This window comes from Caretta caretta, chromosome 22, assembly GCF_965140235.1.
Source record: "Caretta caretta isolate rCarCar2 chromosome 22, rCarCar1.hap1, whole genome shotgun sequence".
NCBI classification, from domain to species: Eukaryota; Metazoa; Chordata; order Testudines; family Cheloniidae; genus Caretta; species Caretta caretta.
The window spans coordinates 20,120,495-20,147,157 of record NC_134227.1 but is presented as its reverse complement, the minus strand read 5'-3'; the positions used below and the strand labels follow the sequence as shown (position 1 = coordinate 20,147,157).

The 26,663-nt window shown below is 50.5% G+C and overlaps 1 protein-coding gene across 4 annotated transcripts; it reads right to left on the bottom strand.

Moving 5' to 3' along the window:
- Positions 1-1,182: 1,182 nt before the first annotated feature.
- Positions 1,183-16,352, bottom strand: TMPRSS5 (transmembrane serine protease 5). Of its 4 annotated transcripts, XM_048827619.2 has the most exons (13): positions 15,809-16,351; positions 13,655-13,778; positions 12,437-12,544; positions 11,699-11,821; positions 9,857-9,992; positions 8,369-8,482; positions 7,425-7,468; positions 6,135-6,297; positions 5,808-5,986; positions 5,170-5,268; positions 4,716-4,858; positions 2,839-2,991; positions 1,183-1,612 (listed from the first exon to the last, which is right to left on the bottom strand). In XM_048827619.2, exons 1-13 carry the CDS (start codon positions 15,821-15,823, stop codon positions 1,604-1,606), a joined length of 1,410 nt encoding a protein of 469 aa, XP_048683576.2. In that variant the 5' UTR covers positions 15,824-16,351; the 3' UTR covers positions 1,183-1,603. The 4 variants fall into 4 exon arrangements, with proteins under 4 accessions (XP_048683576.2, XP_074978311.1, XP_074978312.1 ...); XM_075122210.1 differs by having other exon boundaries at positions 1,183-2,991; positions 15,809-16,352; XM_075122211.1 differs by lacking the exon at positions 15,809-16,351 and adding an exon at positions 15,373-15,529 and having other exon boundaries at positions 1,183-2,991.
- Positions 16,353-26,663: the final 10,311 nt, after the last annotated feature.

Below are 26,663 nucleotides of genomic sequence, written 5' to 3'. Positions count from 1 at the left end.
CCTCAATCTCTTACCGCTCCAGCCTTCCACTTTAACTATATATTAACCGGGGCAAGCTAAGCTCTCAAGTCCCTCTACGGTACGGGGGTTAGGGCGCTCGCTTGGATTGCGGGCGACCCTGGTTCAACTCCCCTGGGTGTCGATTGAGACGGCACGGGGAGCTTCAATTTCTTACCGCTCCAGCCTTCCACTTTAACTAAATATTAACCGAGGCAAGCTAAGCTTTTAAGTCCCTCTACGGTACGGGGGTTAGGGCACTCGCTTGGATTGCGGGCGACCCTGGTTCAACTCCCCTGGGTGTCGATTGAGACGGCACGGGGAGCTTCAATTTCTTACCGCTCCAGCCTTCCACTTTAACTATATATTAACCGAGGCAAGCTAAGCTTTCAAGTCCCTCTACGGTACGGGGGTTAGGGCGCTCGCTTGGATTGCGGGTGACCCTGGTTCGCATCCCCGCTCGGCGGGACAGGAGGGCCTCTGGCGGGTGAGAGGAGGCCCCTCCTAGCTGAGCAAGAGGCCCGACACAGGGCCTCTTGCTCTTTTAATTAAAGAGGCAATGCTGCGCTACAGTAAAACCCCCCTCTCACTCTTGTCCACCCTGGTCAGGATACACGCCCAGGTTGTGGCAGACCCCAGGGCACTCCCCTGCTCTTTTGAGGGGTGTGAACTGGGGGCCGCCACCTCCTGGGGAGAGTCGCTGGCGAGCGATCCCTGTCCGAATCCCCTCTCCGTCCCAAGAAGACAACGGCCTCTTGAGAAAGAGAGGGGCTTCGGACAAGGATGGCCCACCCAAAGGACGGTCGCCTAGGAGGCAGGAAATCCCTGTGCAAATCCCTGCTGAACGGGCAGCTGGGGGATTTGAACCAGGATCTCCCCCAACCCAGGCGAGTATCCTAACCACTGGACTAGAGAGTGAGGGTAGCTGTGAGGCCGGCCCACAGCCCATTTAACTAAAGTGGAACAGCTTCAACAGGCAAGAGGAGAGTAAGCCCACTGCTATTCCAGAACGTTGAGTATAAAGGCACCAGGGCAGATTTGAACCTACATCTCTCACAGGCCAAGCCGATAGGCTAACCATTGGGCTATTGAAGGGGTCTGAAGAAGGTGCTCACCTAAACAGCATTTAATTAAGGTGGAACAACTTCCACAGGCAAGAGACATGAAGCACCACATAGCTCAGGGCACAGACAGGAAGATTATATTTGATATCTGTCCAAAGTCCTTCTTAACGCAGGCCAAGGGGAGATTAGAACCCCATTATACACAGCCCAAGCATGGGGCTAAACCATTGCACTAGAGCAGGAGGACTGTAGCAGCCTTTGTCCAAACATTAATTGTTTAATATGGATTAGCTGCAACAGACACTGCCCCTCATTCTACACCAGAGAACACACCCAGGCTGCTGAAGATGCCTCCTTACAGGCCTTGGCAACAGGTAGGTTTTACAGCTCCCTCCATCTTTTCAGTTGATGCTGATCCATTGTAACTACATATTAACGGGGACAAAGCTCCATAGTGGGTATAACTTGTTGTGGACTTTTCTTTGTTTGGCATGTCACCCTGGGGATGGCTCTGCTCCTTAAGCCTGTCCCTTGCTTTGCTCCTAGTGGCTCTGTTTAAAGAACAGACAAAAAGCTGTATCAGTTCCATGTTCTGGGATGGGAGATTCTCTGAAATCACAAGGGTCAATATTGTTGCTAATTTGGAAGCAAGAATAAAATCCTGTTACATAAGGTTGGTTGGGGGTGGGCGGGGTTTGGGTAAAGAGTGTAAATGGAGGTCGATAGTCATCTCTGAAGCTCCATGTATCCTGAGATCAATAGAAATATTTTCATTCAAAATCAGAGAAATGAGCTCTTTTCGTGGCAATTTTCTTTTAAAAACAAAAAACCTCCCCCTGTCCTGTCTTGCATTCACACACTGCAGGGTGTTGCTGCACAGTCGTGATCTTGACTAGAAACAGACCATGGAAAAAAGAAACTGACTTGTTCTGCCTCTCCTCCCATACAGTTAACAAACTTCCAGCAATGAGCTGGTGAGTGAGAGAATAACTTTCACAAGGCCCTGCTGTCAGTTACAATTGATGTGAGGAAACTCAGTGGGGGTTGTAGGCATCTTTTTTAAGCTCAGAGTCTCCCCTTTAATCTAATGTCCCCTGTAGCTTCTGTTCCTTGTTCCTCTCTGCATTTGTTGCTTTTGACAGCTCTGGAGAAGGGACAAGACTCTCCTTCCCCTGCCTTTGCTCTTTCTGGGGGAGGGAGGCAGGCTGAGATCTGAAGACCCCAAGCTGGTTGGAGGAGCACTGATGTGCTCAGGCTGTGGTGTCTGGATTCACTGGTGGTGTTTGTGCCTGCAAGATCCCAGATGTCTCACCTATGTTTCCCACAGGGAGCAGGGCCCTATTGGCCTTTTGGAGTATTTTTACGTCCCTCTGTATTTCGGGGCATGTGCTGCTGATTGCCCTGTCTCTGGGCCTCTCAGCTCTCTGCTATCCAAAGGAGAGGAAGCCAGCTTGTGTTTCTGATTTCCTTCCTCTGGAAGGCTCTTGCTCCAGAGGACAGAGCTGTTGACTTTCTCCCAGGAGATGCACTTGATCTATAATGGCAGGGGTATTTTAAAACCCACCTCCATTCCCACCCCCCTATAAATGTCTCCTGCAGAGCAAGGTTGTTACAGGGTTCAGGAAGGAATTTTCCCATTGGGCAGTGTTGACCAAAGAGGCAGGTTCTTAAGTGTTGTGTGGTAGCCAGGATGACAAAACTGATGAACCAACACCCTGCTCTGTTCTCGCATCTCCTTGGAGGTCTACTGAGGCCTTTGTCCATTTGCTCCGATTACCTCGATGATATGATAAATCCAGTCCAGGAATTCAGCCACCTTGGTGTAAACCCCAGGGTAGTTGGGTTCAGCACACCCTGTGCCCCAGCTCACGATGCCCACTAAGCGCCAGGTGAGTTCATCTTGGCAAACCAGCGGACCCCCGCTGTCTCCCTGCAAGACAGAGCAAGTGTCACGGTGGGGCAGTGCTTCTGTTAAGCTAGCAGGTGGGATTATGCACCATAGGGCTGCTCCTGCCCTGTGGGCCCTGTCAGCTTTGCGAGAGGCTGAAATGCAGGAAGGGGCAGAGCTGAGTTGCCTGCTGCTAGTACATCCCCTTGGCATGAAGACGGCTAAACCCCAGCTCTGTTATATCATTTTAGTTCTCATGATTTTCCTCTCTCCCTTTCCCTCAGTCAGAGGATCTCAAAGCACTTTACTGGCCATTTTCAATCTATGCATCCTGGCGACACAGCGCCAGATCTTCAAAGGCGTTTAAATAAATGAGAGTTAAGCAGCAAAATACCTTTGTGAATCTGGGCCAAAATACTGTACAGGACTTTCCACGATGCTCTCCCTCCCTCCTGTTTAGGCAGCCGTGTTGCAGCAGGAAGAGAACTGAACCATGCTGTGTGGGGCCCCTTCATCCCTGGGGGAAGATGCTGCTAGAAGGTGCTCAAGGAGCAGAAGCTGGGATTTGCAGACAGCTTGCAGAAGGGTACTGGGCCCCATGGAGGGTTCTTCCTCTGCACTGCTTCATTGATGCCCAGGGATGCAGTAACACAGCACAGGAATGAAACCCAACAGCCTGAGGCTACCTTTGTTGTATGTGGTTTTTCCTGGCCTGATAGATCCCTAACTAATGGACCAAAGATGCTGCTCTCGAAGGCCCAGGTGAACAAATGGAGTTAGATACCTAACTCCTCTCCAAATCCACGGGAGTTAGGCGCCTCAATCCATTTGTGACTCTGGGCCTAGCTCCCCCTAAGGAGCTGCTGTATAGCTTCACACCAACGATCTGCCCATTCAGTGCCTGTCTCCAGCTGGGACTAGTGGCAGTGCAGAAGACGGGGCTAAATGCCTGTAATCAACAATAATGCAGTAGCCCATCTTAAGCAACGTTTGCTTCTGACTCCAGGATGTGCGGCTGTGGCTATCTGTCCTAAAGCCAAAGGACTGTAAGTGGAGGATGGAGGGTGTGGGGTGTGAATTGATCCTGCATTGTCCTTCGCTAAGGGCAGCTGCTAAGGAGGTGGGATTTATAACTTCCAAGCAAAAGAGGAAAAGCTTGCTGCAGCTTGGTACCCTGGTGCAGGGGGCGGCTGGCAGCTGCCCTCTCTGTATAAAGGAGCATTAACCTAAACCATGGCGGTGCCTGAACGTCTATATTCTAGTGACCTGCTGTTCCCCAGGAGGAAGGGGGCCTGTGCATTAGCTCCACGCACACCCCTGCCATGCCCCACTTCCCACCTCTGACACACCCTCCCTGGTTCGATGGAGGGCCTGATCAAACCCCATCATGCCCCCACCCTGACACCCACAGCCTCTCACTAGTTCTACACAGGCCACCAGCACACCCCCAATGTGCCCCTGCACTGCCCCTAAAACCGTCCCACCTCACCCTTCACACGCCCCCGCCCTGCCATGCCTTCCTTGTGCCACACGGGGCCTGAGCATGCTCCTGCCATGCCCTCTTCAGTAAGGGGCTAGAGGGGGGACCCCTCTTCATTTAGATGAGGAGCCACGTTTCCCACCCTCTTCCCCATTTTCATGTACGTGATAGACACCATGTGGGATCCAGCCCATGGTAAGCAGCATCACACTGTTCCTCAGTGGAGGAAAGGACCCGATCCCCCACAGCCTATTAATAACAGGGGTTGTTTTCTCCCTGCTCTCACCTGGCAGGCATCTACTTTCCCGTCCAGGTAGCCAGCACACAGCATCCTGGGGGTGAGCTCACCAGAGTACATGCAGGAGCTGTTGCATTTCTTGGTGCTGATTAAGGGAACAATAGCTTCCTTCAGCATCTCAGCAATATGAACTGGATTTGAGGAAAACAAATGAGAGAGATAGTTTAACCTGCAGCCCTGGTGGCTAGATGCTGGTGTTTGCACTCAAGGCACAGTGGGACATGGAGCATTACAGACACTCTTCATCTCCAGGGCTCTGGGTGTTGGGAGGAGGAGGGGGTTGGGCTGCGGGTTGGGACTGAGGACTGCAGGAGGTTTGGAGATCAGAATTCAATACTCTCCTCTGGACTCAAACATCCCCTCGGTGAGATGCTGCCTTCGGTCATCTTCGTTTCAAAAGGGAGCTACAAGAGAGCTCTCCATGCCTCCTGGAGCTGCTCACCGTGTTCAGGTCTGGTGTAGCCCCAGCCGGAGATCCAGCAGTGGGTGCCGCGGGGGAAATCCTGACGGTACAGTGGTAAACACACTGCACGGATGGCATCTGGGGAGAGAGCCATGAGTGAGAGCACCACCAGCTTGGGATGCCCCTCACAGCACACAGCACAAACAAATCGAGAGTGGCTCCCAGGAGCAGCCAGCCTGGAGTGAGCAGGGGTGATCTAGTCCTGAGAAGTGCAAGCGAAACACCCTTGCAGCTCTGCTCCCTCTCACTCCAGGGGCCGGATTCTCCAAAGAGCTCGGCTCCCACTGTGACCTTTACAGCCAAATCCCAGCTCTTTAGAAAATCTGCCCACTTTATTCACTGTATCCTTGAGAGACAAGGTCTTGCGAGCGTTCTGTCCCATGTGCCATCACCAGAGGCCCCGGGGCTTGCCTGGGGAAAGCTTTCTCTCTGCTGCCCACAGCTCTCCACAGCTGGACCAACCCTCGTTCTGGCACTGCCCCTGGGATCGACACAGGCCACCAGCGTAGGAATCAGACCATTGGTGGGTGGCTCCCTTGTGAATGGAAGCCATGGGGCTGCCCTGTGGGGATCCCCGCCCCCTCCAAGGGGAAGATGGCTGAAGAGAAGGGTCTCACCGGAGAAGTTCAAGGGCGTTGTGAGTTTCATCAGTGCGATGTCATAGTCGTGACTCCTGTCGTCATAGCGGGGGTGGTAGATGATTTTCTCCACCGCCGCCCCAGCCTGCTGTTGGACTGACACATGAGCGATCATCCCGGCAAAGACCAGCCAGCTGGAGACCTGAGGCTGCCTGTAACTGAGCAAAGACATGGCCCACCTGTTCCTCTGGGGCTGAAGTATTGCTGGGGCGGCCAATTCCCCACTCCTTCCCTGGCTGAGGGAACAGCCGTGCTCTGCGCTAGGCTGCCCTCTGAGGCCTCCAGCTCTGACATTCCCAGACTTACTTGTGCACGCAGTGAGCGGCCGTGACGATCCAGTCACGCGCCACCACGGAGCCTCCACAGACGTGTTTGGAGTTGAGGTATAGGCTGACCTGCCACGGCCAGCGTCCCAACGGGGCGTCGCTTCCGCCCACGATCCGGGCCGCCCTGGAGCGCATGCCACACTCTGAAAAGGGGGAGAAACATTAACCTGGTGCCCCCAAACACCTCAACTGGGAGTGGGGGAGGGATGGGCAGCAAAGGGTGTCTGAGAAACTGCTGAGCGGAGCTTTGCCTTGGGGCCGAAGGGAGAGAGGTAAGGTCTTTGAACACCAAGGCTGGGGGAGAAGAGCAGGAGAACAAAGAGTCAGGAAATGGGAGACAAGAAAGGGAAAGCAAGGCAGCAGAGAGGGGAACAGCTGACAGGAGTTATTCCCCAGGCATGCTCCTGCTTCCTGGCTGTGCCCCACCGATGTCCCTGGCTTACCCCCCACAGGATGTCAGGGATTCAGGGTGGCCCCAGCTTTCTCCCTTTCTTTTGCCACCTGTGCTGTTCCCCATGTGAAATAACCCAGAGAAACCCACTCTAATCCCTTCTGTGTGCTCCGAGCTAGTTCCAGGACCTCTGCCTTCCCACCCAGTGACCTAAACCAATCTCCTCCGTGTACGAAATGTCCCCCAGCCAGCATCACTAAGCCAGAGTGGAGAGGGAGCAAGAGAGAACAGCGGGGAACGCAGGAGTCCCACCTCTCCACCTGGGCCTTCTCTGGGCTTGCCTCTTGCCCGGCAATAGCCCTGGGCCTCAGGGAGAGAGTTCAGGGCCGCAGCTTCCTTCTCTGACAGAAGGGGCTGCTGAGACGGTTAGGATTTTAGATACTGGGGGTGTTGATGGCACGTGCTGTTAATGGCACAATAGCTACGCCATATGGACAGGAGGGATTTGGGAGCTGATGGTCACGTTGCTGCAGCCGCTTCAGGCAGACCCCAGCTATGAAATCACACGGACAAAGGGGCTGCTCCAGGGGCTTCATAACCATCCTTTTTCCTTTTCTTGCTGCTCAGCCCGCTGGGAAGCTAAATCTTCCTCCCACCCAGACAAGCTGGTTTATGCTGGCTTGTTACTGCCACCCAACACTGAGGCTGCTGGATTGGTGAAAACCACTCTGTGAGGAATGACACAGGCTTTGCAAACCAACACCAGGGCACTCAGTGTCTGGCTGACCTGGGGCTTTTGCTAATTAACAGAGGGTCTATAATAGCACAAGGAATGCAAGAGACTTCAGTGCAATGTGGGGACGGGGCTAAAGCACTTACCGGAGCATTTCAGAGCCACAATTCGTCCTGAAGCACAGCTGCTCCTGCACAAGAATAAAATCAGGGTTCGAAATAAAGTTCTCCCAGAAATCTGCAGCCATGAAACACAGAGCTGGCCCATCACGGGGTGGCCCGCCTAGGAATGGCGACCAGCCAGATTCACCCAGGATGCCCAGAAAGTGGATTCTGATAGGAATAATCATCATGCCCATGGAAGGCTTTTCACCTTCACAGCACTTTGCAAACGCGAGCTGGTGCATGGCAGAAAGCTCACATGCGCAACGACGGGCTGTGGTGCTGCGGCAACAAAGCAGAGTTGTTCTAAGAGGGCTAGCGGGCCTGTCTAAAGGTCTGCACGTCAGCTACCCTGTTGGCACTGAGGGTATCTCTGCTCTGCAATCAGAGGTGCGATTTCAGCATGTGTAGACGTGTGACTAGCTCAGGGAGCATTAGCCATGAGGCACAGACTGTGCAAGCCTGTCTGCGACCCAGGGTCATTATTCTGGTAGCTAGTCTGTGCTGAAGTCTGCGCTGCCAAAGCTTTGCTGCTGTGGGTACTCGCCCTAGCGAGAACAAAGCGAGCTCAGATATGCCCACACCTGCTGAGTGCAGCACAGACATCCCCGCTGTGTAAGCATCAAGCTGGCTTAAGTCCTATTTCAGCGGCATGACCAAAGCACCCAACGCTGTGACCCTCCCTGCAGCTGTGGCTCCTGCCAGTGTAGTCACTGTGCTATTTGCCTTCCCATTTGGCGTCATTTAGTTGCCAGTTCAGATTTTCTCCCTCCCTCCATATTCGCTGATCTGAGTCAATGCCAGCTGTGCAGAGCCTGGCAGTCACCTCCAGAAACATGGAAACTTTTTCTCAGACAATACAGCCATGAAAGGACCTTCTGTTCAGTTCCCCCAATGCCATTCCTGCTCTCCCCAGCTCCATCACCCACCTGACCTGCCACATGTCTTCAATGCTGTTCTTCTGGTTGAGCACAATCTGAACAAACTCTTGCGTATCATTCACCTTGACATCTGTCAGGTTCACTCCTTTGTGATGGGCGAGTCTGCAGAAGCAACAGCAAATGTCATCACCTAAACACAGAGAGAGATCAGGGAGCTCACCTGTGCCTCTGACGTGACAGTGTTGTTATGGTCACTTTCTTCCTGCACAGAACCATTGTACTCTAGTTTATACATGCTAATTCTGGCCACTGCTCACACAGAGATGAAAGGGCTAAATATAATAACCATCACACACTGGGAGGACGAAACCTTTACCCTGCCATGTTTCATTGAATCACAGTGCTTAAAGAGGAGGGCTACCAAATACAGACACAAAAAAACAGGCTTCCACGCTTGCAACTTGAGTTCCAGTTTTGTCTCTCTCATTTACCAGGGGCAAGGCCCCTGTCTGAAACTGCACAGCACACAGGGACATCTAGTGGCTAAATAGTAATATTGCAAATGAACATATACCCCGGCCCTTACTTTACATTCTAACCCCAAAATCAGGAAATAGGTTTGCTTGGATCACTAAAGTATATTTTCAGATGCTACCATCACTTCGCTAGCCTTGCAACGTAGACTGCATATGAGTACAACAGGAGACAGTAATAATACTGTGTCCTTCGCTAACGCCTTCCAAGTGAGGATCTCAAAACACGCTCCAAACATGAACGAGTTCATCCTCACTTGGGAAATGGGTGAATATTATGATCCTTGTTTGAAAGATGGGGGAAATGAGGCACAGAGAAAAGAGGTCACAAGGGAGTAGAGGAGGTAGAATTAAAACCCAGGAGTCCTGTTTCTCATTTATGCCAGAAAACCATCCTCCTCATCTCTATGGGGATGTTCAGCAGAAATGCACAGCCACAGAACAGCAGTGGATAGGAGAACAGTAACATTATATCTGGGAGTGACTCTATAGACAGCAATGATATAAGGGCTTACCCCAATTTCCAGGGAAGCCGATGGAAAGATAATTCCACAGTCCATGATTCTGTAAGCTTGGGAAGCTGCTATAAAAGTCTTGGGAAATAAACCCAAGCTACAGTACATCTAGCATGGGTCAAAAAATGCAGATTGTTTTTTTCCCCACAGAAAATTTTTTCATTTAAAAAAAAATATCCGGTGAAAAAATTTATAATTTGCAGTGAAAATTCCAACCCCCAAATGGTTTGATTTGAGGGGTTTCCTCCCTTTTCCAGTGGCAAAATAGAAAAAGGGTGAGAAATGGGACTAGCACAATGGGACACCATTCTCAGTTGAATCTAGGCCCCAGTGTAATGCAAATAAATATCAGTAACTCTACGGTCCCTGGCTCCCAGCCCAGTGCTCTGATCACATTACTTCCTGCAATATCTTCATAAAAATGGCAAATCAAAGACCTGTACCTGAGACTGGCCGACTGTGTCTATGCTGAGAGGAGCATCACTTACTGGAGATATCCCAGCTGCCTACAGATCAGAGTCCCCAGGGAGAGATTCCACCGCTCGTGACATGCCAGGAGCCAGCCGGGCCTGCCTTCCACCTGCACTTCCAACAAGAAGTTTCCCGTGTTTATTCTGAAAGATACTAAAACCATTTGATTAAAAACATCCTGCAAGCTTCTCTGCGACCAGCTCTTTGCAAAGGCCCAAGCCAAACACAGTAAAGTCCCAGTGACTAACGAGGGACAAAACCATCCCCAAGTCTGGCTATTGCAAACCATCCCTGGACCTTTCTGTGTGTTCCCCGGGCTCAGGGGGTGGCACTGCTGGGTACTGGCAAAGCATTCTGGGTAGTGGTATGCAGAGGGGGCTAACAAGCTTCCCCTTTGCTTCATCATCACTCCAGTGTCACAAAAACAAAGAACTTTGGGGACTTTGGGTTTAAAGGCAAAAGCTGAGCAGAGCGTGTTTGAGTGAAATAACAGCTGCAAAATTAGTTAGAGGCTGAATCCGAGATACTTGCTACTTACATAGCACTTTCCACTTAGAGATCTCCAAGCACTTTAAATAGCACCATTAACACTATCCCCATTGTAGAGGCAGGCCGAGCTTGGTGTCACAGAGTGATTGTGCTGGAGGCAAGCATAGAATCCACTGCCTGTCCTACACTCAGTCCAATGAACCACAGTCTCCTGCATTCAACCTGCAATTAGTATCTCAGGGATCAGAGTAACAGCGTGTTAGTCTGTATTCGCAAAAAGAAAAGGAGTACTTGTGGCACCTTAGAGACTAACCAATTCATTTGAGCATTAGCTTTCGTGAGCTACAGTTGCATCCGATGAAGTGAGCTGTAGCTCACGAAACCTTATGCTCAAATAAATTGGTTAGTCTCTAAGGTGCCACAAGTACTCCTTTTCTTTTTATCTCAGGGACTTGATTAAAACTCCATTGCTGTAAACTGGTGACTTTGTGACACGCCCCATCCCAAGGGCTAGTTTCAGGTGGGATTAAAACAGGGGCAGAGGTTATCTCTTGGGTGTGAGGGTTGGAAAAGGGGGACCAGTGGAGAACAGGAAGGGGGACATGTTTGGAGCACTGATGCACCCATACCGAACAACCTGTGCGGAAAGAGGGGAAACCCCCAGACGAACGGGGCCCAGACACACTGATCTGTGGCGATCTCAGGAGACGGGTGAGGAGGGCTAACGCTGAGCCCTAGACAACAGGAGGCGAGGGAAAGTCATTCACACCATCGTTGGAACCACAGCTCACAATCTGCTCAGCCCCCACTTTAGGGGGGGGTCAGAATCAGGGGGTCAGTAAGGAGGGGTCCAGCTCCCTGCTCCTCTGCTCAGAACAGAGAGAGAGTTCCAGCTCTTCTCCCTGGCTTGGGTAAGCAGCACGTTCCCCCTCCCGTCCCCCCACTCCTCCACCTCCTGCTTCGCTCCCCTTTAACCACTGGGCTCAGCTGTCAGGTTGCTAATGTGATGCCGCAGCCCCAGAGATTGTGAACATCCTCCAGGGAGCGAAGAGGGAGGCCGAGGCCTGGCTTTGCCTGGCTTTTTACTGCAAAACTCAAAGAGAAAAACAGAATGTGGGGGAACTTTCTGGCCAGTCGTGACAACGAGAAAGGGGCAGGCAAAGGCATAGAGACAGCCTCAGTCTTTGCTTTGCTTTTGACCTTGAGGAAGGGAAATCTCCTTGTCCTTAGGTCGGACAGGCTGGATTCCAGGCGGTTTCCACAGATCATTGTGAGTGAAAGGTCCCGCTGAAGGCACTAAGTGACACATCCTCTCCACAGGGATCCTGGCAGCGAGGAGAGAAGGGGTATGGGGAGTAAAGATCTCAAACCTCTCTTGGGAGCCGTGGTGACAATGGGCTCGTCTTCCCCGGCGTCTCTGCAGATTGGGATCGACTCTGTGTCCTGCAGGGGGCTGGAATCCTGGTCCGACAGGGGCGCTGTCAGGAATTTCACTTCAGGAGAAAGCGCAGAGGATTGAGATGTGATTAAACAGACTAGACAAGGCCCCAGAGCACACGTTGTGGGGAACAACCCTGCACTGGCCCCGAGGGGGTTAGATATATCCTTAGGGCTTGATCCAAAGCCTGCTGAAGTCAACAGAGAGATTCCAGTTGATTTCAGCTATTCTGAGGCTGATCTATTATTTGCACTACAGTAGCACATGGAGGCCCAACTAAGCTCGGACCCCCACTGTGCAAGGTGCTGTACAAACGCACAGTGAGAGACGGTCCCTGCCCCGAAGAGCTTACATTGAAGCAGACAAGACAGGTGCAGGGTGGGAGGGACAACAGGCTCAGCGAGGGGGAGGAACTTGCCCAGGGTCACGCAGTTGGTCATGGCAGACCAGGACTAGAACCCATTCCAGTGCCTGCAGCACCACGCAGCCCCCTGTACTCTCGCTTCCTGGGCTTTGCAGCTGGGCTTTCCCATGCCTAGTGTCTGTGGTCCTGGGACCCTGGTGACAATTTGCTCATCACTTGCATGACCCCAAAGCCCTGCTCTCCATTTTGGCCACTGGTCTAAGGGCGGTTTTGAGAGAGGTGAGGAATTCCCCAGGAGATACAGACCTAGAAGCCACATCCCAATGGCTGCCCCTGCCAGCAGCCCGATGGCCCCAAGCAGCAGGAGGCATCTCTTGATGGGGCAGAGGTTTTCCAGGGACGTGTTGGAAGAATCTTTAAAAAACAGAGAGAGGGGGAGGGAGGATGGATACTGAACAAGTTCTGGGTCTCATTGTCTTCTCATCTGTGGCACAATCTGGGGCCCTATCTAGCCCCTTGTAAACTCTCTAGCTCACCACAAACTCTCCTCTCTTCCTATGAGGATAAGCCCAGTGGTCCACCATGCGCCAAGGTTGGTGCCCAGGATGGGGCAGCGGGTCTCAGTCCCTAACAAGACTCCCCAGGGTGAAAACACAAGAACTAAGAAGGGATCCTTCCCCTGTACATCTTCCATCTGGCCAGAAAACACAGTCAAAGGCACAGAAGCAGCAGGGTCCTTTCAATTAAAGAAGCCAGGCTAGTGGGACCAGGCAACCTACCTACTTACTAATAGCTGGCTGCGTCTCCGGAGAGGCAACATCTGCAGCATCTATAGCTCACAAGGGAGGCTCTGAGTCATTTACATGAGCACAAGAGGCGGGGACACGGTGCTGCACTGTGCAAACATTTGTGAAAAGCATGTGATCTTCAGATCGGCACACTGGAGAGCCTGTCCCACTTGGCTGCATTTAGCAATGCAGAGTAGACTGGCTGGTTGGACACCTCCGACAAGGGGCAATTCCCAGTGACCTTCTCCAGGAGATGTGGGGAGGCGGCAGGCGACGGTAACAACCCGCACGGCTACCGCAGCACCCTCCATGCAGGGCTCTCTAGGTCCTGGACACTCGGGGTTGCTGAAGTGAGGGAGGAATGGACTGATTTTTCAGGCTCAGGAGGGTATTTTCCTTTCCAAAGGTAGAGGTGAGGGTTAGGGCCTGTCGACACTGAGAGTGCAGCCCCGGGAACAGCAAAGAAAGCAGCCTCAGCTTCCGCCAGTTCTGGGGTGAGCACGGACAGCTGCCCGAGATTCCCGTCAGTGTGGGATTCCCACGTGAGGCCCCTCAGTCTCTGACTGCTTATCTCCTAGGCGAGGGTCAATGCAGCCACCTTGATGTAAGCAGGCGTTGTGGGGATGCCAGTCCTGGCCCGCTCTGCATCCTATGTGTTCTGTGGGTGCCAGGCGTAGCAGAGAAACCCCTTATGCCGCATGCTGCCCCAAATGCCCCATCCCCGTGAATAGCTCACCACGTCCTGCTGAGGTCTGAGTCCTTCCCATGTCTCTTGGCTCTGTTGTCTTGGCCCCCTGGCTTTGGCCAGCATCCCGAGGGCTATGAAGGTCAATGGGGAACTGGGCAACTGGCCCAAGACTCTAGAGGGAAAGAAACAAAGATCTATACAAATCTGGGGCCACAGGGAAGTAATCAGGGGAATGGCCCAAAATGCACTGGTGGAGGTGGTTCATGGCCCAGTCACTCGTGCTGGGCCCAGATCCGAAAATCCACTTGGATAGATAGGTGAATAGCCAATGCACCCTATTCCCCTGCCGAACCAACTGCAAAGTCCCTATCCTGCAGGCCCCAGTGTCCAAGTGTCCTGCCGTCTCCAAGTGGTCAATGAAAACCTCACAATACCCCTTAGAGAGGGATCTCCACCAATGTGGTTCTAAACTGAGAAGATGGAACCCCTGGCTCAAGAGCCGGGATCCGGTCCCAGCTCAGCCCAGAGGGGAGGCATAAAGCCAGAGCAGTTTGGGAACAGGCATTCCCTTTGTTCTCAGTGGAAGCCTGAGATATGGGGGGTGGGATCCCAAGTCCTAGGGGGAAGGATGGGAGAACAGATCACTCCCCTGGCAGCCCTGTGTGGGCTGGGTACAGCCGGTCAATACACAGGGGGAACTCTCTGGCGGGAAATTCAAAAGCAACAAAACATTTTCATTTCGTTTCAAAAATGTTCACCGAACTTTTTCCAGTTTCTTTTTTTTTTTTTTTAAATGAAACGACATTAACCCCCTGGAGAGGAAAATGGGGGAAACAAAACAACTGCCCTACCCCCAACACTGAAAATATCCTAGGTTTTCTTCAAAAAACGATTTTGACCAAAACAAAGAGTCTCCATGAAAATGCTCATTTTGCTCAAAAAATGTTGTCATGAAATGTTTTCCACCGGCTGCCGTGCTGGACAGCCTGAGGCTGTCCTCTACCAGCTGTGCTATGGGGCACGCCAAAGCACTGTAAGACGACCTAAGAAAGAAAACAAGCTACTTTATCCAGCAATCTGAGTGGGGCACTTCCTGCGTGTGCGCTCACATACACATACACACACACACATCTGATGCCTGCTGAAGAGCCCAACGTTCAGTTTCTTAGCTTTCCATTTGCTTCTTCAGTCACAGGCTCTTCACTAGTTTCCAACCCACAATTCCTCCCTCCCATTCGCTGGAACGGTGGGATGCGAATGTCAGAGCGCATTAGATCCTCTAGCGCAGAGGTTCTCAACCAGGTGTCCAAGGAAGCCTGGGGGGGCCACAAGCAGGTTTCAGGGGGTCTGCCAAAATAAACCAGAGCTGGCGTTAGAGGCGCTGGGGCCCCGGGAAGAAAGCCCAACCCCCATCGCAAGGGACTGAAGTCTGAACCCTGCTGCATGGGCCTAAAGCCAAAGCAAGTTAGCTTTGCAGGGCTCCCTGTGGCATGGGGCCCCGGGCAATTGCCCTGCTTGCGACCCCCTAATGCCGGCCCTGGCTTTTAATGTACTGGATATGGAGAAAACCAGTTGTTGTGGCACAGGTGGGCCATGGAGTTTTTATAGCCTGGTGTTTTTTTGGGGGGTGGGGGGAGGCTCAGGAAGAAAAAGTGCATTAAAGGAACCCACAGAGCTCACCACTTCCATACCATGCAGGCCCTCTTAGCTCCAGGCTGTGCACCACCAGACAGTGCATGGTCGTACAGGAGGTAAAAGCTCCTTACCATGACAGCGGCACTCAGGGGTGAGAGCGTGCGGCTAATTCACCATCACTGCTCCACGGGGCCAGCGGCTGCTCTCTGGGCACCCGGGCCTCCCGTTAAACACGCACGCATGGGCTAGACAAAGCCAGCAGCTATGGTGTCACAGTGAATAGAGCTGTTGTTTTCCCAGAGAAGTCAGGAGGCTGCCAGACTGGTTTGCCCACCTCCCTACAGTCTGCTAATTGGTGCCTGTAATAGATAAGGGGGCAGTCGCTTAGCAACATCCCACCCTCCTCCCCATGCCCAAAAAGCATGCCACTCTCGGGGCGCCCCACAGGGAAACTCTGTCACTCTGCTGGATTGAGGGTTGAAAGCGACAGAGCAATATTAGCCTTCGTTGAAATGTTTCAGATCTCAGCCCTCTGGTTCATTTTGATTCTGTTTGGACAAGACTTACCTGCAGTGCAGCCATACTATTCCAGGTGATAAATAGAGAGAGCAAGAGGTGATAAATAGAGAGAGCAAGATCAGCTGCAGCCTATCCTAGCCCCGTAGGGTTCAGTTCATCCATCATTTAGGAAGATGGGATCCTCTTTCCTGAGTCCTGCGGCACCAGCGCCAAGGGCACGTGGTGGTATTAACTCTGGATCAACAACTCCCAGCAATTTCTGCTCCGGTCAGGTCGCTGGCAGAAACTCCAGGAGTTCTGTCACGGTTAACACGGCGCATCGGGAGCCGTGTCTTGGGCAGGTTTCACAGCAGCCGCAGAGCGTGATATTGTGTGGCCCTGGTGCATAGCTGTCCTGGGGGCCAGCTGTCACATGCTACAAGGCCATTTCCATTGTCTCTTTCTTCCCTCAAAGTCAGCCAGCCCCTCCTGGGCCTTGCAGCCCGAAGGGGTCTGATCTAATGGTTTGACAAGGGGTTTCCTTGAACCTGCCTTGCTCAGGGGGTGGGAAAGAATGAGGCCATTTGCTATGGAAATGGTTGTGATTACCAGCAGGATCCTTTGCGCTGATCCTAGGGTTTTCTCTCCCTTTGCACCATCTTCCTTCCTACCATCATTGTCTCTGTGTCCACAGACAGGGCTGGGGTACTGTGGTAAGATCCTTGGGACCCCCATTCTCCCAATACACTTTCACAGGGTCTGTGACAGAGATAGCACACTGGCTGCCTGTGTCATCCCTGTGTGTCACGGCCAAGAGGGCATGGAGAGGCTCATGGCAAGTCACTCCTGTCCCTGAAGCTGCCTGGTTGCAAGTCAGACTGGACTGAATTTACAGCACGTAGAATGGTGCATTTTACCCACCTTGGGCTACAGCACAAAAGGAAGAGTCCGTTGGGATAATTAAGCCAGAGCAGACGAAAAGGCATGTACTGTCAGGCCACTAGTGCAGATCTCATGTGCAGTGGGGCCGGTGGTTACTCTCTTCACCTGAGCAATGTATTAATTCTTACATCCCTGGAGCAGTATAGTGCAGAGAAAATGGCAAAGGTATGTTTCATTGATGCAGGTCAGGACTGAGCTGAACTGGCAGAGCTGGGTGCTGCAGGATTGAATTGTATTATTGGACTGCAGTGCCTGAGAAACCTCAGCTGACTGATGGGTGTCGACAGAGCTGTGGGTGGGAACCCCAGGGCTGGAAGAGCTGTGGGGGCTGCGGATCAGAAAACCAGCAAGGCGCTGCAGTTTGACGGCAAATTGCTCCTGAGCCCCTCCACGTCTCAGCAAACCAAGCCCTTGCGAGCCGGGGGGCTTTGACATTTAAAGGTAACTTTCACAGGCATTATGTGTATTATTTGCTGACCAGGTGACAGTTACTCAGCACTCATCACTCAGCCCTAAAGCCCGCCTTCACATTGCACCTGTGCATTTGTCTGTAACACTGCAGGCTTAAAACAAACAGAGAGCCAGGTAATTCTCCAGGAACGTGTGCCCAACCCTCAGCTCCCTGCATGTCCCCCTGGCCTTTTGGATGCAGAGTGCAAAGAATAAACTATCATAAAGGTCAGAATGGCAGGTGCCACCATTTCGTTTCTGTTTTGATTTCCCACGTTAATTTCATGCTGGTGAAAGGTGACTGGTTGATATCCCAAGAGAATGAAAGTCTTTTATCCACAGCATGCTCCCCTACCCCCTCTGCCCCACAGCATGGCTCACTCACCAAAATGACATTGTAACATTTGTAAATTGCTAGACATCATCTTGGTCAATATTAGGGACAGATCGCAGGACCTCTAGCACCAAGAACATGCTCCAGAGTGTGCTAAAGAACCAAGTCCCCAAGCTCGCACCTGCAGCAGACTCCTGCCCATTGTGGATAGGGCAGAGGGGAACCCATGACACACCCACAATAGTGAGTTACACAAACATTGCGGGGGTGTCAGTGTCACATCCTTGCTGCGTCCATATTGCCCAGCCTGGGAGCAAATTACTGGGGAGTTTCCTCTCCATTTCCACATGCATCTAAACCTATGAGCCCTTGATTTCAATGGCTCTCTCTGGATTCACCCCATGCAGCCTCACTGATCTTCCTGCACATCCATGCCGTCTCTGCCTCACCTCTCGCATCTCCTGTTTCCCCTCACCCTATCTGCTCCTTCCACTTCTCTCCTCCATCCCTCACAACCAGAGTTTCTCCTTCACTTTGCTGCCGGATGTTTTCCCTTGTAGCATCACTGAGTCCTTTCCCTTCAAATTGTCCTTTCCCTTCTGCTTGATGGCCAGCCCCATCTCCAGGCAGACACTTGGCTGCCTCAGGCTCTGTGCTGGGTTAACAACAGTACAGGTGTCTCATTTTTTCTTATTCCCATTCCTAGACAGCAGATGGTGCTGAAGGACTAGGGAGACGTGAGTGGGGCTCTTGGATGTACAGGACTGCAGCTGGTGGGTGCTGAGTCAGCCGCTTCTTTGCTTGATGCGCCATCTCTTTTTCCAATCTACTCGGAAAACGATGGGGGAATCACCGTCCTGTTTTCTGAGGCTGTCCCAAACAGAACAGTCCCCAGTGGTCTGTGGGTAGAAAATTGAGGCGAGAATTAATTCAGCCATATAGCCCCAAATTCCTATGGCTATGGGGTTAGGGAAATGCCTGGATTTGCTGAGGGTCAAAGTTTTGTGACTGCGGCCAATAAACACATTGCTCCATTTTGGTGCAAAAAACAAACACTTTTATAGAAATGTGGCTGACCAGAATATAAGAATGAGGAGAGATGGAATAATTTACTGGTTGTATGAGATTAACAGCTGAGCTGTTTGAAGAAAGATGAACTAAATGGGGTGAACTGTAAAAAAACTACAAAAACAAATCATTGCTCTAATTTTATAAAGATGGGATGAATACTGACTGAAAGTCATAACGAGGCTTGCAAGGATTAGATTTTTGTCAGTAAACGTCGATTTCACTGTTCATACACAACCCGATGAAATAATAACAGTAATCAGAATTCAATAATAATCAGAATTTACAGTTAGGCAAAGTAAGAAAAATGCTGATTAAGAACTTATTACGGTTTGAGTTAAGGATAGTTGCTTTGCACATTTTGACATGGGATGTTGACAATTTGTGTTTTAACAGCTACAAAGCTTTAACTTTCTGAATCTCAGCATTTACTGTCATGAAATAACTATTGTCTGAGCCCCACATGGTCAGACCTCCACTACCCCCTGCAAATTTCCCACAGTTGTGAACATTTAAATTGAGAAAAATAGAGAACAAAGGCTTCAAAATAAACATTGATGTTATCCATCACAATTATCAACGTAAAAAAAAAAAAAGAATTCTGCCAAGCCTACTCACAGCCTAAACTGCCTCGATCCTGTTCTGTTCCCTTATCTTTTGTAGCTGCTGAGCTCCCTCTTTGTACTTATGTAGGAAAATAAAGTGTACTGCCTACAATGCTGTTTACTTTAAATAAAATGCTAGTGACTAAGACAGAGCTGGTCAACCGGTTTTTAAATGAATAATTCTGATGAAAAAAAGAAGGGGGAGGAGGGGACCGTCGTGGCATTTTTTACCTATTTTTGATCAGCTCCACTCCGTTTTTTAATGTAGCTATTACAAAACACAAATGCAGGACAGAAACAAACAGCAGGAGACTGCAAACATCAGTCCCGATGCTGAAATATTCCTTCGTGTATTCCATCCATACTGACTGACAGCTGTGGTTATGAAGGATACAATGTTTTCTTAGTCATTTTCATTTAGGAAACCGCTTCCTGGATTCTGTACAATACAATCATGTTTCTAACTTATTCTCTTTGGAACAAAACAATCTCTCGCTTTTGAAAGTCACAAGTAGGGAGGGTGGAATATGTAAAGCAGCACAGCCTCATCAAAGCCAATCAATCTATGTCCATTTACAGCCTCTGGGGATCTGGCCTGTGGTGTCTCAAATAAGGTACTCAGTTAATTTTGCACCATATTTGCAAATAAAACATGAACAAATATTTCCGCCCATTAATCAATGGGGTCTGCTGAGTCTAACCACAAAAGGGTCATTTATTGGCAGACGTGACCGTGTTCTTTGGAATGTGTGCTCCTGCCTGTGATTTTCCCAGCTCATTTCACACAAGCTTCTGGGCATTTCCAAACTGGGCCAGATTTGAACCAATGTCTGCTCCAAAGCTCTGCTCTTCCCCTGAGCCAGCCAGTCCTCGTGGTCTTTAACCCATTTAGCAGAGGAGAAGGAGATTCATGGTATTTGCTACTTACCGTCAGCCCCCACAATGAGCCTTGCAGATCGGATGGTTGGACACATTCCCTGCCCTGCAAATCTTACGGCCTGAGGTGGGCATGTCACCGCCTCAGCGTGTGAGCTAGTGGTGGACAATGTAGAGGCTGGAGATTGGCAATGCATTGCTGCAAAGGAGGAGAGGTTCCAGGGCAAGCAAGCGGGCTGCTGAGCCAGGGGACACAATTCACCAAAATGGTAGCTGGGGCTGGGACTGGAGTAGCTGGGACCGGGACTGGAGTAGCTGGGACCGGTTGTTTGCAAATGCAGGACCCTCCCAGGCAAATGTCTCTTCCTTTAAGGGAGAGAGTGGGCAGCAGATAATTCTGAAGAACTCCTACCCTAATGTATCACTCCTTCAAGAATTGAGAAGCCAGGCAGTAGAGATGCCAAAATCTAATCTCCTCTGCACAGAACTTCAGTGACTGGGCATCAATCCTGTTTGCAGCTTCACATTGCGTTGTGCTCCTGTAGTTGGTGCAGGGTATGTTTCCTGGGTGTTTGATCAACCCTTCCAAGATTTCCCATCAGTCAGGATCAAGTCCACATTCCTTCAGTCCTTGCTGGCATGTGTTTTTATAGCGAAGCTTGGGATGTCCTGTTATTCTTGTTCCCTCTGATAGCTCCCCGTATAGCTTGTCCTTGGGTATGCATCTGTCTTCCAACCTACCCAGATGGCCCAACCAGGAATCTTGGCCAGTGATCATAACAAATGGCACTATTGTCTCCACCAGGGCATCAAAGTCCATGACAGGAGCTGGTTCGTACAGCTTGAAGAGAAAAGAGCCCCTAGGAAGCAAGCTGCTCCCAACCAAGATACGTTTCAGAGTAGCAGCCATGTTAGTCTGTATCTGCAAAAAGAAAAGGAGGACTTGTGGCACCTTCGAGACATACATTTGCAATAACTGCCAAAGATCACACAAATCTCAGATTGGGCTATTCAGTCACATGAGACATTGCAAATCATCTACATCATAGGCTGCAATTCCCACTGTCTCTCGCAGATGAAAATCGATCGACCCTTATTGTTATTATTATTGAACATTTGTATTGTGGTGGAGTGTGAATTAAAATGACCTGCATCCACAGGATGCAACTCTTTAGGCATATTAAATGGCCTGTTAATATGTAGTTTCTAATGCACTTTGAAAGTGGATTAAATTCACTGAGGTTTGCATTACTGCAGACCAATGTTAGTGTGGGAGCTTGGAAGTACTCCAACTGCTCTCCCACACTGCACTATGCCAGGACCATTTACCTGGCTGCCCTCCACTGCGCTGTGTCACCTTGACCGGATGTCTCCTCCCTGTTCAAATGTCGGTGCAGAGCCAGGGTCGGTCCAGGTGCTGCTGCACACTCCTGGAGTTCCTTTTGATGCAGCAGCTAAGTTCTTCTTCTGGGGTTTCACCCAGTGAGGTGAGCACAAGACCAAACCCTTAGAAGGTCAGCTTCACGCCTTGGGGATCAGGCTGTTTTTCAAGACTCTCTCTCTTGTGATGAAGGATTTTGCTGCACGTCTTTACAAGACATTTTAAATCCTCCTTGTAGGAGGATGTCCTGAGTGCTTTCATTCAGCCTGTCACAGCTGGACAGCCCCAGGAGGGAACTGTACCGGATTTCAGTGTAATTAATCTTACAAACCCTCCGCAATGCTTATCCGATTCAAAGCCAAACCCTCATCCAAGTTGCTAGTCGTCCTATAAATGAGTTTGCCTTTTGAAAAGCAAAATCTTAGCTGCTGTTTCAGGCTCTGAGGCAGATCCAGTGTTTGGATTCCTGCACATGATGGTGGGGAGCCCAGACAAGTCTAGTAATGCAAAACCCACGTAAGCCCAGAGATCCCTGCTCAGGGGGACACACATGCTAAGAGCTCAGATGCTGCAGTGGGCCAGGAGGAGCCCAGAAAAAGGAAGAAGGAGTCAGCATCAAACAATGCAGGATTCATTTTCTCTGGGATAAAACGGCATGCAGTCTCCTGATCCAGAATTCCCAAGGCAATTAGCTCAGTACGAGGGAGAATACAGAAGGGACAGTCAGCTGGGAGAGCACGTGGTCAATGTTTGGGTGGGGGGAAATTCAGCAGTTACAGTTCACAGGGTTCTCTGCTCACAGCTTGGTTTCTTTCAGATTTGATTTGAGTAACATTTGCATGAATGAGCCCAAGGAAATCTCAGAGCAAAGTCACCATGTTATGAATGGATTCCCCCAAAACCCTCTAAACCGGCCCAGAGGTGCAGAACGCAGCACAGCTCACCCAAGGGTTTTTTTGGGGAAGAAATCCAAAAACGAGTGAGCCCCACCTGTACCCGGGTTGTGCTCTGACAGCCCAGCACACAGTGCTACTGCTACCAACGACGTTGTCGTGTGGACTCTAGCAGTTTGGCTGCTGAATTTGAAGACTCGGTGATGTTCAGTCAGGGTTCTGCTGCCTGGTACCCGGAGTGCGAGAGGAGGGGTGAAAAATAAGATTGATTCTTTAAGCATAGGGTCCATGAGAGTGAAATGCCAGGCTGATGGAACAGCTGAGTGTCTTGCACCTTTTGCCACCAGACTAGCTCCCCAGGGTGAGCGTGGGAGGCGTGCTGTGTGCGCACTTTACCAGTCCTCTGAGGCACGAATATGTGGAAATCTCCATATCCTTGCTGGAGATTCAGAGCTTTCACCCATTCCCTTGAGGCTCTCCATGGCAGTCACTGTCTTGATGATGGAGGCCTGGACAGGAATTCAAAGCCTGTTAATGTGGAACCAACTGCCAGGATGGTTGTTGCTTAGGCTTCTGTCTACACTGCACAGTTGACGCAGGTAATTGGCACCCGGGTCTGAGCACCTAGGTTAGCCTAGCCTGGAGTGAGCATCCCCACAACAAAGCCATACCCGCATGTCTGTGTCCTCACTGTTTCTGCACTTGCCCATGCGTCTGGAGGCATATTCCCTGGTTCCTTGTGCTGAGATGCTCTAGGATTCTTTCTGTCTCAGCTGTGTCAATTAAAGAAGAACATGTTTGTTCTTTGGGGGAAATTATGGGAAGGCAATGGAGGACTATCAGCATTTGAGTGATTTTGCCTGCACTTTCACTGGAAAGTGGGTATGTTCTAGCCTGAGGTAAAGTGGACATCGAGATCTAACCCATCTCCCCAGCCAGGTCAGCTAGCCTGGGTTTCAAGCACCTCCAAACCCAGGCCAGAGGTTCTTCTGTGTGGGTGGTAGGAAGCGAAGGTTAAAACCTGCGTAAGAGCCTGGATTAACTCTGCAGTGGAGACATACCCCGGCACAGAACTCCTTTGCTCCAGGGACTGAGCATACTGCCTTCTGTAGGCTCTACCAGTCCACAGGGATAGAGACCAGAGCTGGGAATTGGCCCTGGATTTCCCATGAGCAGTGCCCAACTCACGTGTCTCCTGAGGCAGTACAGAACCAGGGCCAGCATCCTCTTTCTTCCCGGGCATCTTTCTTTTCAGAAATTCCCACTCCGCTGCTGAATTTCTCTTGGAATGATACTGTGTGCAGTGAGTGGCTTATAGCTCCTCACTAGCTGCTCTCGCTCCTATCAGCTGACTTAGGGACTATGCAAAAACCCAGAGAAGCCCTTAGAAAAGCCCAGGTCCCTTATCTGACTTCTTTACCAGGTACAGAGAGCTGCTGCTGGGACTAGATACATATGTGTATTTTACCTGCTTTGTTTTTTTCTGATTTAATGGGGGGGAATCCCGTGGAAGCTAAAGAAGAAACCTTTTTCTTATTTAAGCTAAAAATGAAGCTGTGCTGGGCTCAGGGTGGAGAATTCACGGGCCCTGCTATTCACACACTGACTCAGCTGGTGCCCTCGGCCGTGAGCCACTGCTCTCTCCACGGAAGGCGAAGGCTCTGCCTGAATGCTGCTGGGAATGAATTTGGGGCCAGATCCAAAGCCTGTTGAAACTGACAGGACTCTTTGCCTTGACTCCAATGGGTTTTGGATCAGGCCCTTTGAGAGGGCTAAGGATGCAACCCCAGAGTCTGAAATCCTCTCTCCCGGGAAAAAATCTTAGAGGAGGAGAAGAGTGACAAAACTTCCAGCAAAGTTACACCCGACTCCAGGATAACTTGCCCAATCCCAGCCATTTCCCACTCCCTGTTCACTCCTGGCATCTCTTGGGGTGTGTCTACATGGCAGCTGGAGGCGAGCTCCCAGCCCGGGTAGGCGGAGGCATGCTAGTGGGGCTAAAAATAGCTGTGTGGATATTGTGGCTCCAGCAGGGACTTGCGCTAGCTACAGGAGCTCAGACCTAGGGAGTCAGGTGAGCTTGAAAGCCCGAGCCGCACTGTCCCCACTGCTCTTTTCAACATGCTAGCTTGAGCCCCGCTAGCATGGGACTTGCTCCCAGCTGCAGTGTCGACATGCCCGTGGAGGCTCACATTTGAGAAGGGAATTTATTGCAAAGGTCCCTGACTCTCCCTCCTGCTGGACTTGTGAACTTTCCATGAGGCCCTTTGGTAGCGGATGGGTCTTGCTACACAGCATCCATCTCTGGGAACATGTACCAGCATCTGCCCAGAGATGTTACAAGAGAAGCCCAGGTCGGGGTGGGGGGTGGGGTCAAGTAACATTTTAAACGTCTCCACACTTTCACAACAGTAACATTGCACTTTTCTCCAAGGCCATAACTTCTCTGCTTCCACCCCTCCTCTCCTCTCACCTTATTTCCATGGACTTCCAGCTTCAGAAATGCAGCTGTGTTGTTGTCATTGTTGTCGAAATGCACTGAGCAGGAGGTGAGTAGTGTATTATTGATCCCTCTGCTTTGCTGGCTTTGGTTTATGTTCCCTTCCCTGGGGCTGATCCCTTAGACAAAGAGGAGCAACCAACGTTTATGCAACTTGACTGGAAGAAGCAAAGTCTCCTTCAGTTCCCAGGGCTGAAATGTAAAGGAAAAGCACATTCTGGTTAATGTCGTCTAATTAGAGATTAGTTCCTTCCATAGAGGCAAACAGCAGAGTTTAAATCTGACGCTTTCAGTGCCAAAGCACAGACCTCTGATGCTTGAACGAAAGGAGTAACTCCATTATCTGGCATCAATAGTAGGCTGCTATCCTCCATGTGGGCCAGTCAGACACTGTGTAAGTATGTTACACTGAGAAACGCAAAGGTGCAGTGCAAGGAACATGAGAGTTTCCTGGCTATTTACACCACAGGCTGTGTTTCTTCCCTAGTTCCAAATAAGTTCTGACATATTTCTAATGTCAGTTGGGAATAATTTCCTAGTGGTGAGCTAGCATGATTCTCCCAGTGCAGTGCCTTCTGATATTGGAGGAAGTCTTTATTTGAAGAGACTTTTTCCTCCATTTGTAGCAGCTGCAGGAGTCCCTTGAATGCATCTCCTGGATGCACAGACATGAAAACAAAGACAAAGGGTGCATCAAACACCACTTAGGAAGTATTCCAATGGCATCTCATGGGTCAGAAAGCTAAAAGCCCCATGTCCACATACAGCTCACTTGAAAAGCAGTTACATCTCTTCTCAGACGAGCAATACTAGGGCCAGGGAGGTTCCATTCTCTGAATCACCTCTAGGGTGCTTTGATCCACTGCTTTGTCAGTTTCCACCCCTGCCCTGCTTTACTCATCACTAACTATTCCAGACATCAGGTGCAGAGCAGAAGACACTTCATCAAACATCTTCTCCAATCAGAAGCCATTTTCACCATGGAGGGCACGATCCTTTGAAGGCATGAAACTGCCCTGTCTCCACGCTGTCAATGGGAGCAGAACTCAGCCGGATGTGAACCTGTAATCACAGAGGGAGCTGTGCCTTCAGTCAAGGACTTTGCACTGAACTTACTGAATCTGCTGGCAGCTGCATGTTACAGCCAGCCATTACTGGGAAGTGCTTTATGATTGAAGTTTACACTGAGGAATTCAGCTCCATTTGTTCTGAAATATTACAGATGGGAAACGTTCATTAGGTCCCAAGTAGCATGGAGAATTGCTACCTAGAATGTTTCCCAGTCTAGATTTAAGTGACTCAAGTGGTACTGTTAAAACCTCAGTGTGCTACAGTGACTCTGTTTCCATTTTAAACCCAGCTAGGCCATAAGCATTAACACTGTTAATCACCCAGGGCTGGAGGTTCAAAAGATGGTGGCCAACTTATTTTGTCAGGTTTCAGAGGAACAGCCGTGTTAGTCTGTATTCGCAAAAAGAAAAGGAGTACTTGTGGCACCTTAGAGACTAACCAATTTATTTGAGCATGAGCTTTCGTGAGCTACAGCTCACTTCATCAGATGTTTACCGTGGAAACTGCAGCAGACTTTATATACACACAGAAATCATGAAACAATACCTCCTCCCACCCCACTGTCCTGCTGGTAATAGCTTATCTAAAGTGATCAACAGGTGGGCCATTTCCAGCACAAATCCAGGTTTTCTCACCCTCCACCCCCCCACACAAATTCACTCTCCTGCTGGTGCTAGCCCATCCAAAGTGACAACTCTTTACATAATCAAGTCGGGCTATTTCCTGCATAGATCCAGGTTTTCTCACATCCCCCCCACCCCCATACACACACAAACTCACTCTCCTGCTGGTAATAGCTCATCT

Bases quoted from the DNA above. Each gene is read 5' to 3' on its own strand.
- TMPRSS5 (XM_075122210.1), bottom strand. The intron at 11,822-12,436 runs GTCTGTATCTCC...TTTCTCCTGAAG, and splicing joins CATTGGGATGTGGCTTCTAG to TGAAATTCCTGACAGCGCCC. The intron at 2,992-4,715 runs GTGAGAGCAGGG...TCTGTCTTGCAG, and splicing joins GGAAAGTAGATGCCTGCCAG to GGAGACAGCGGGGGTCCGCT.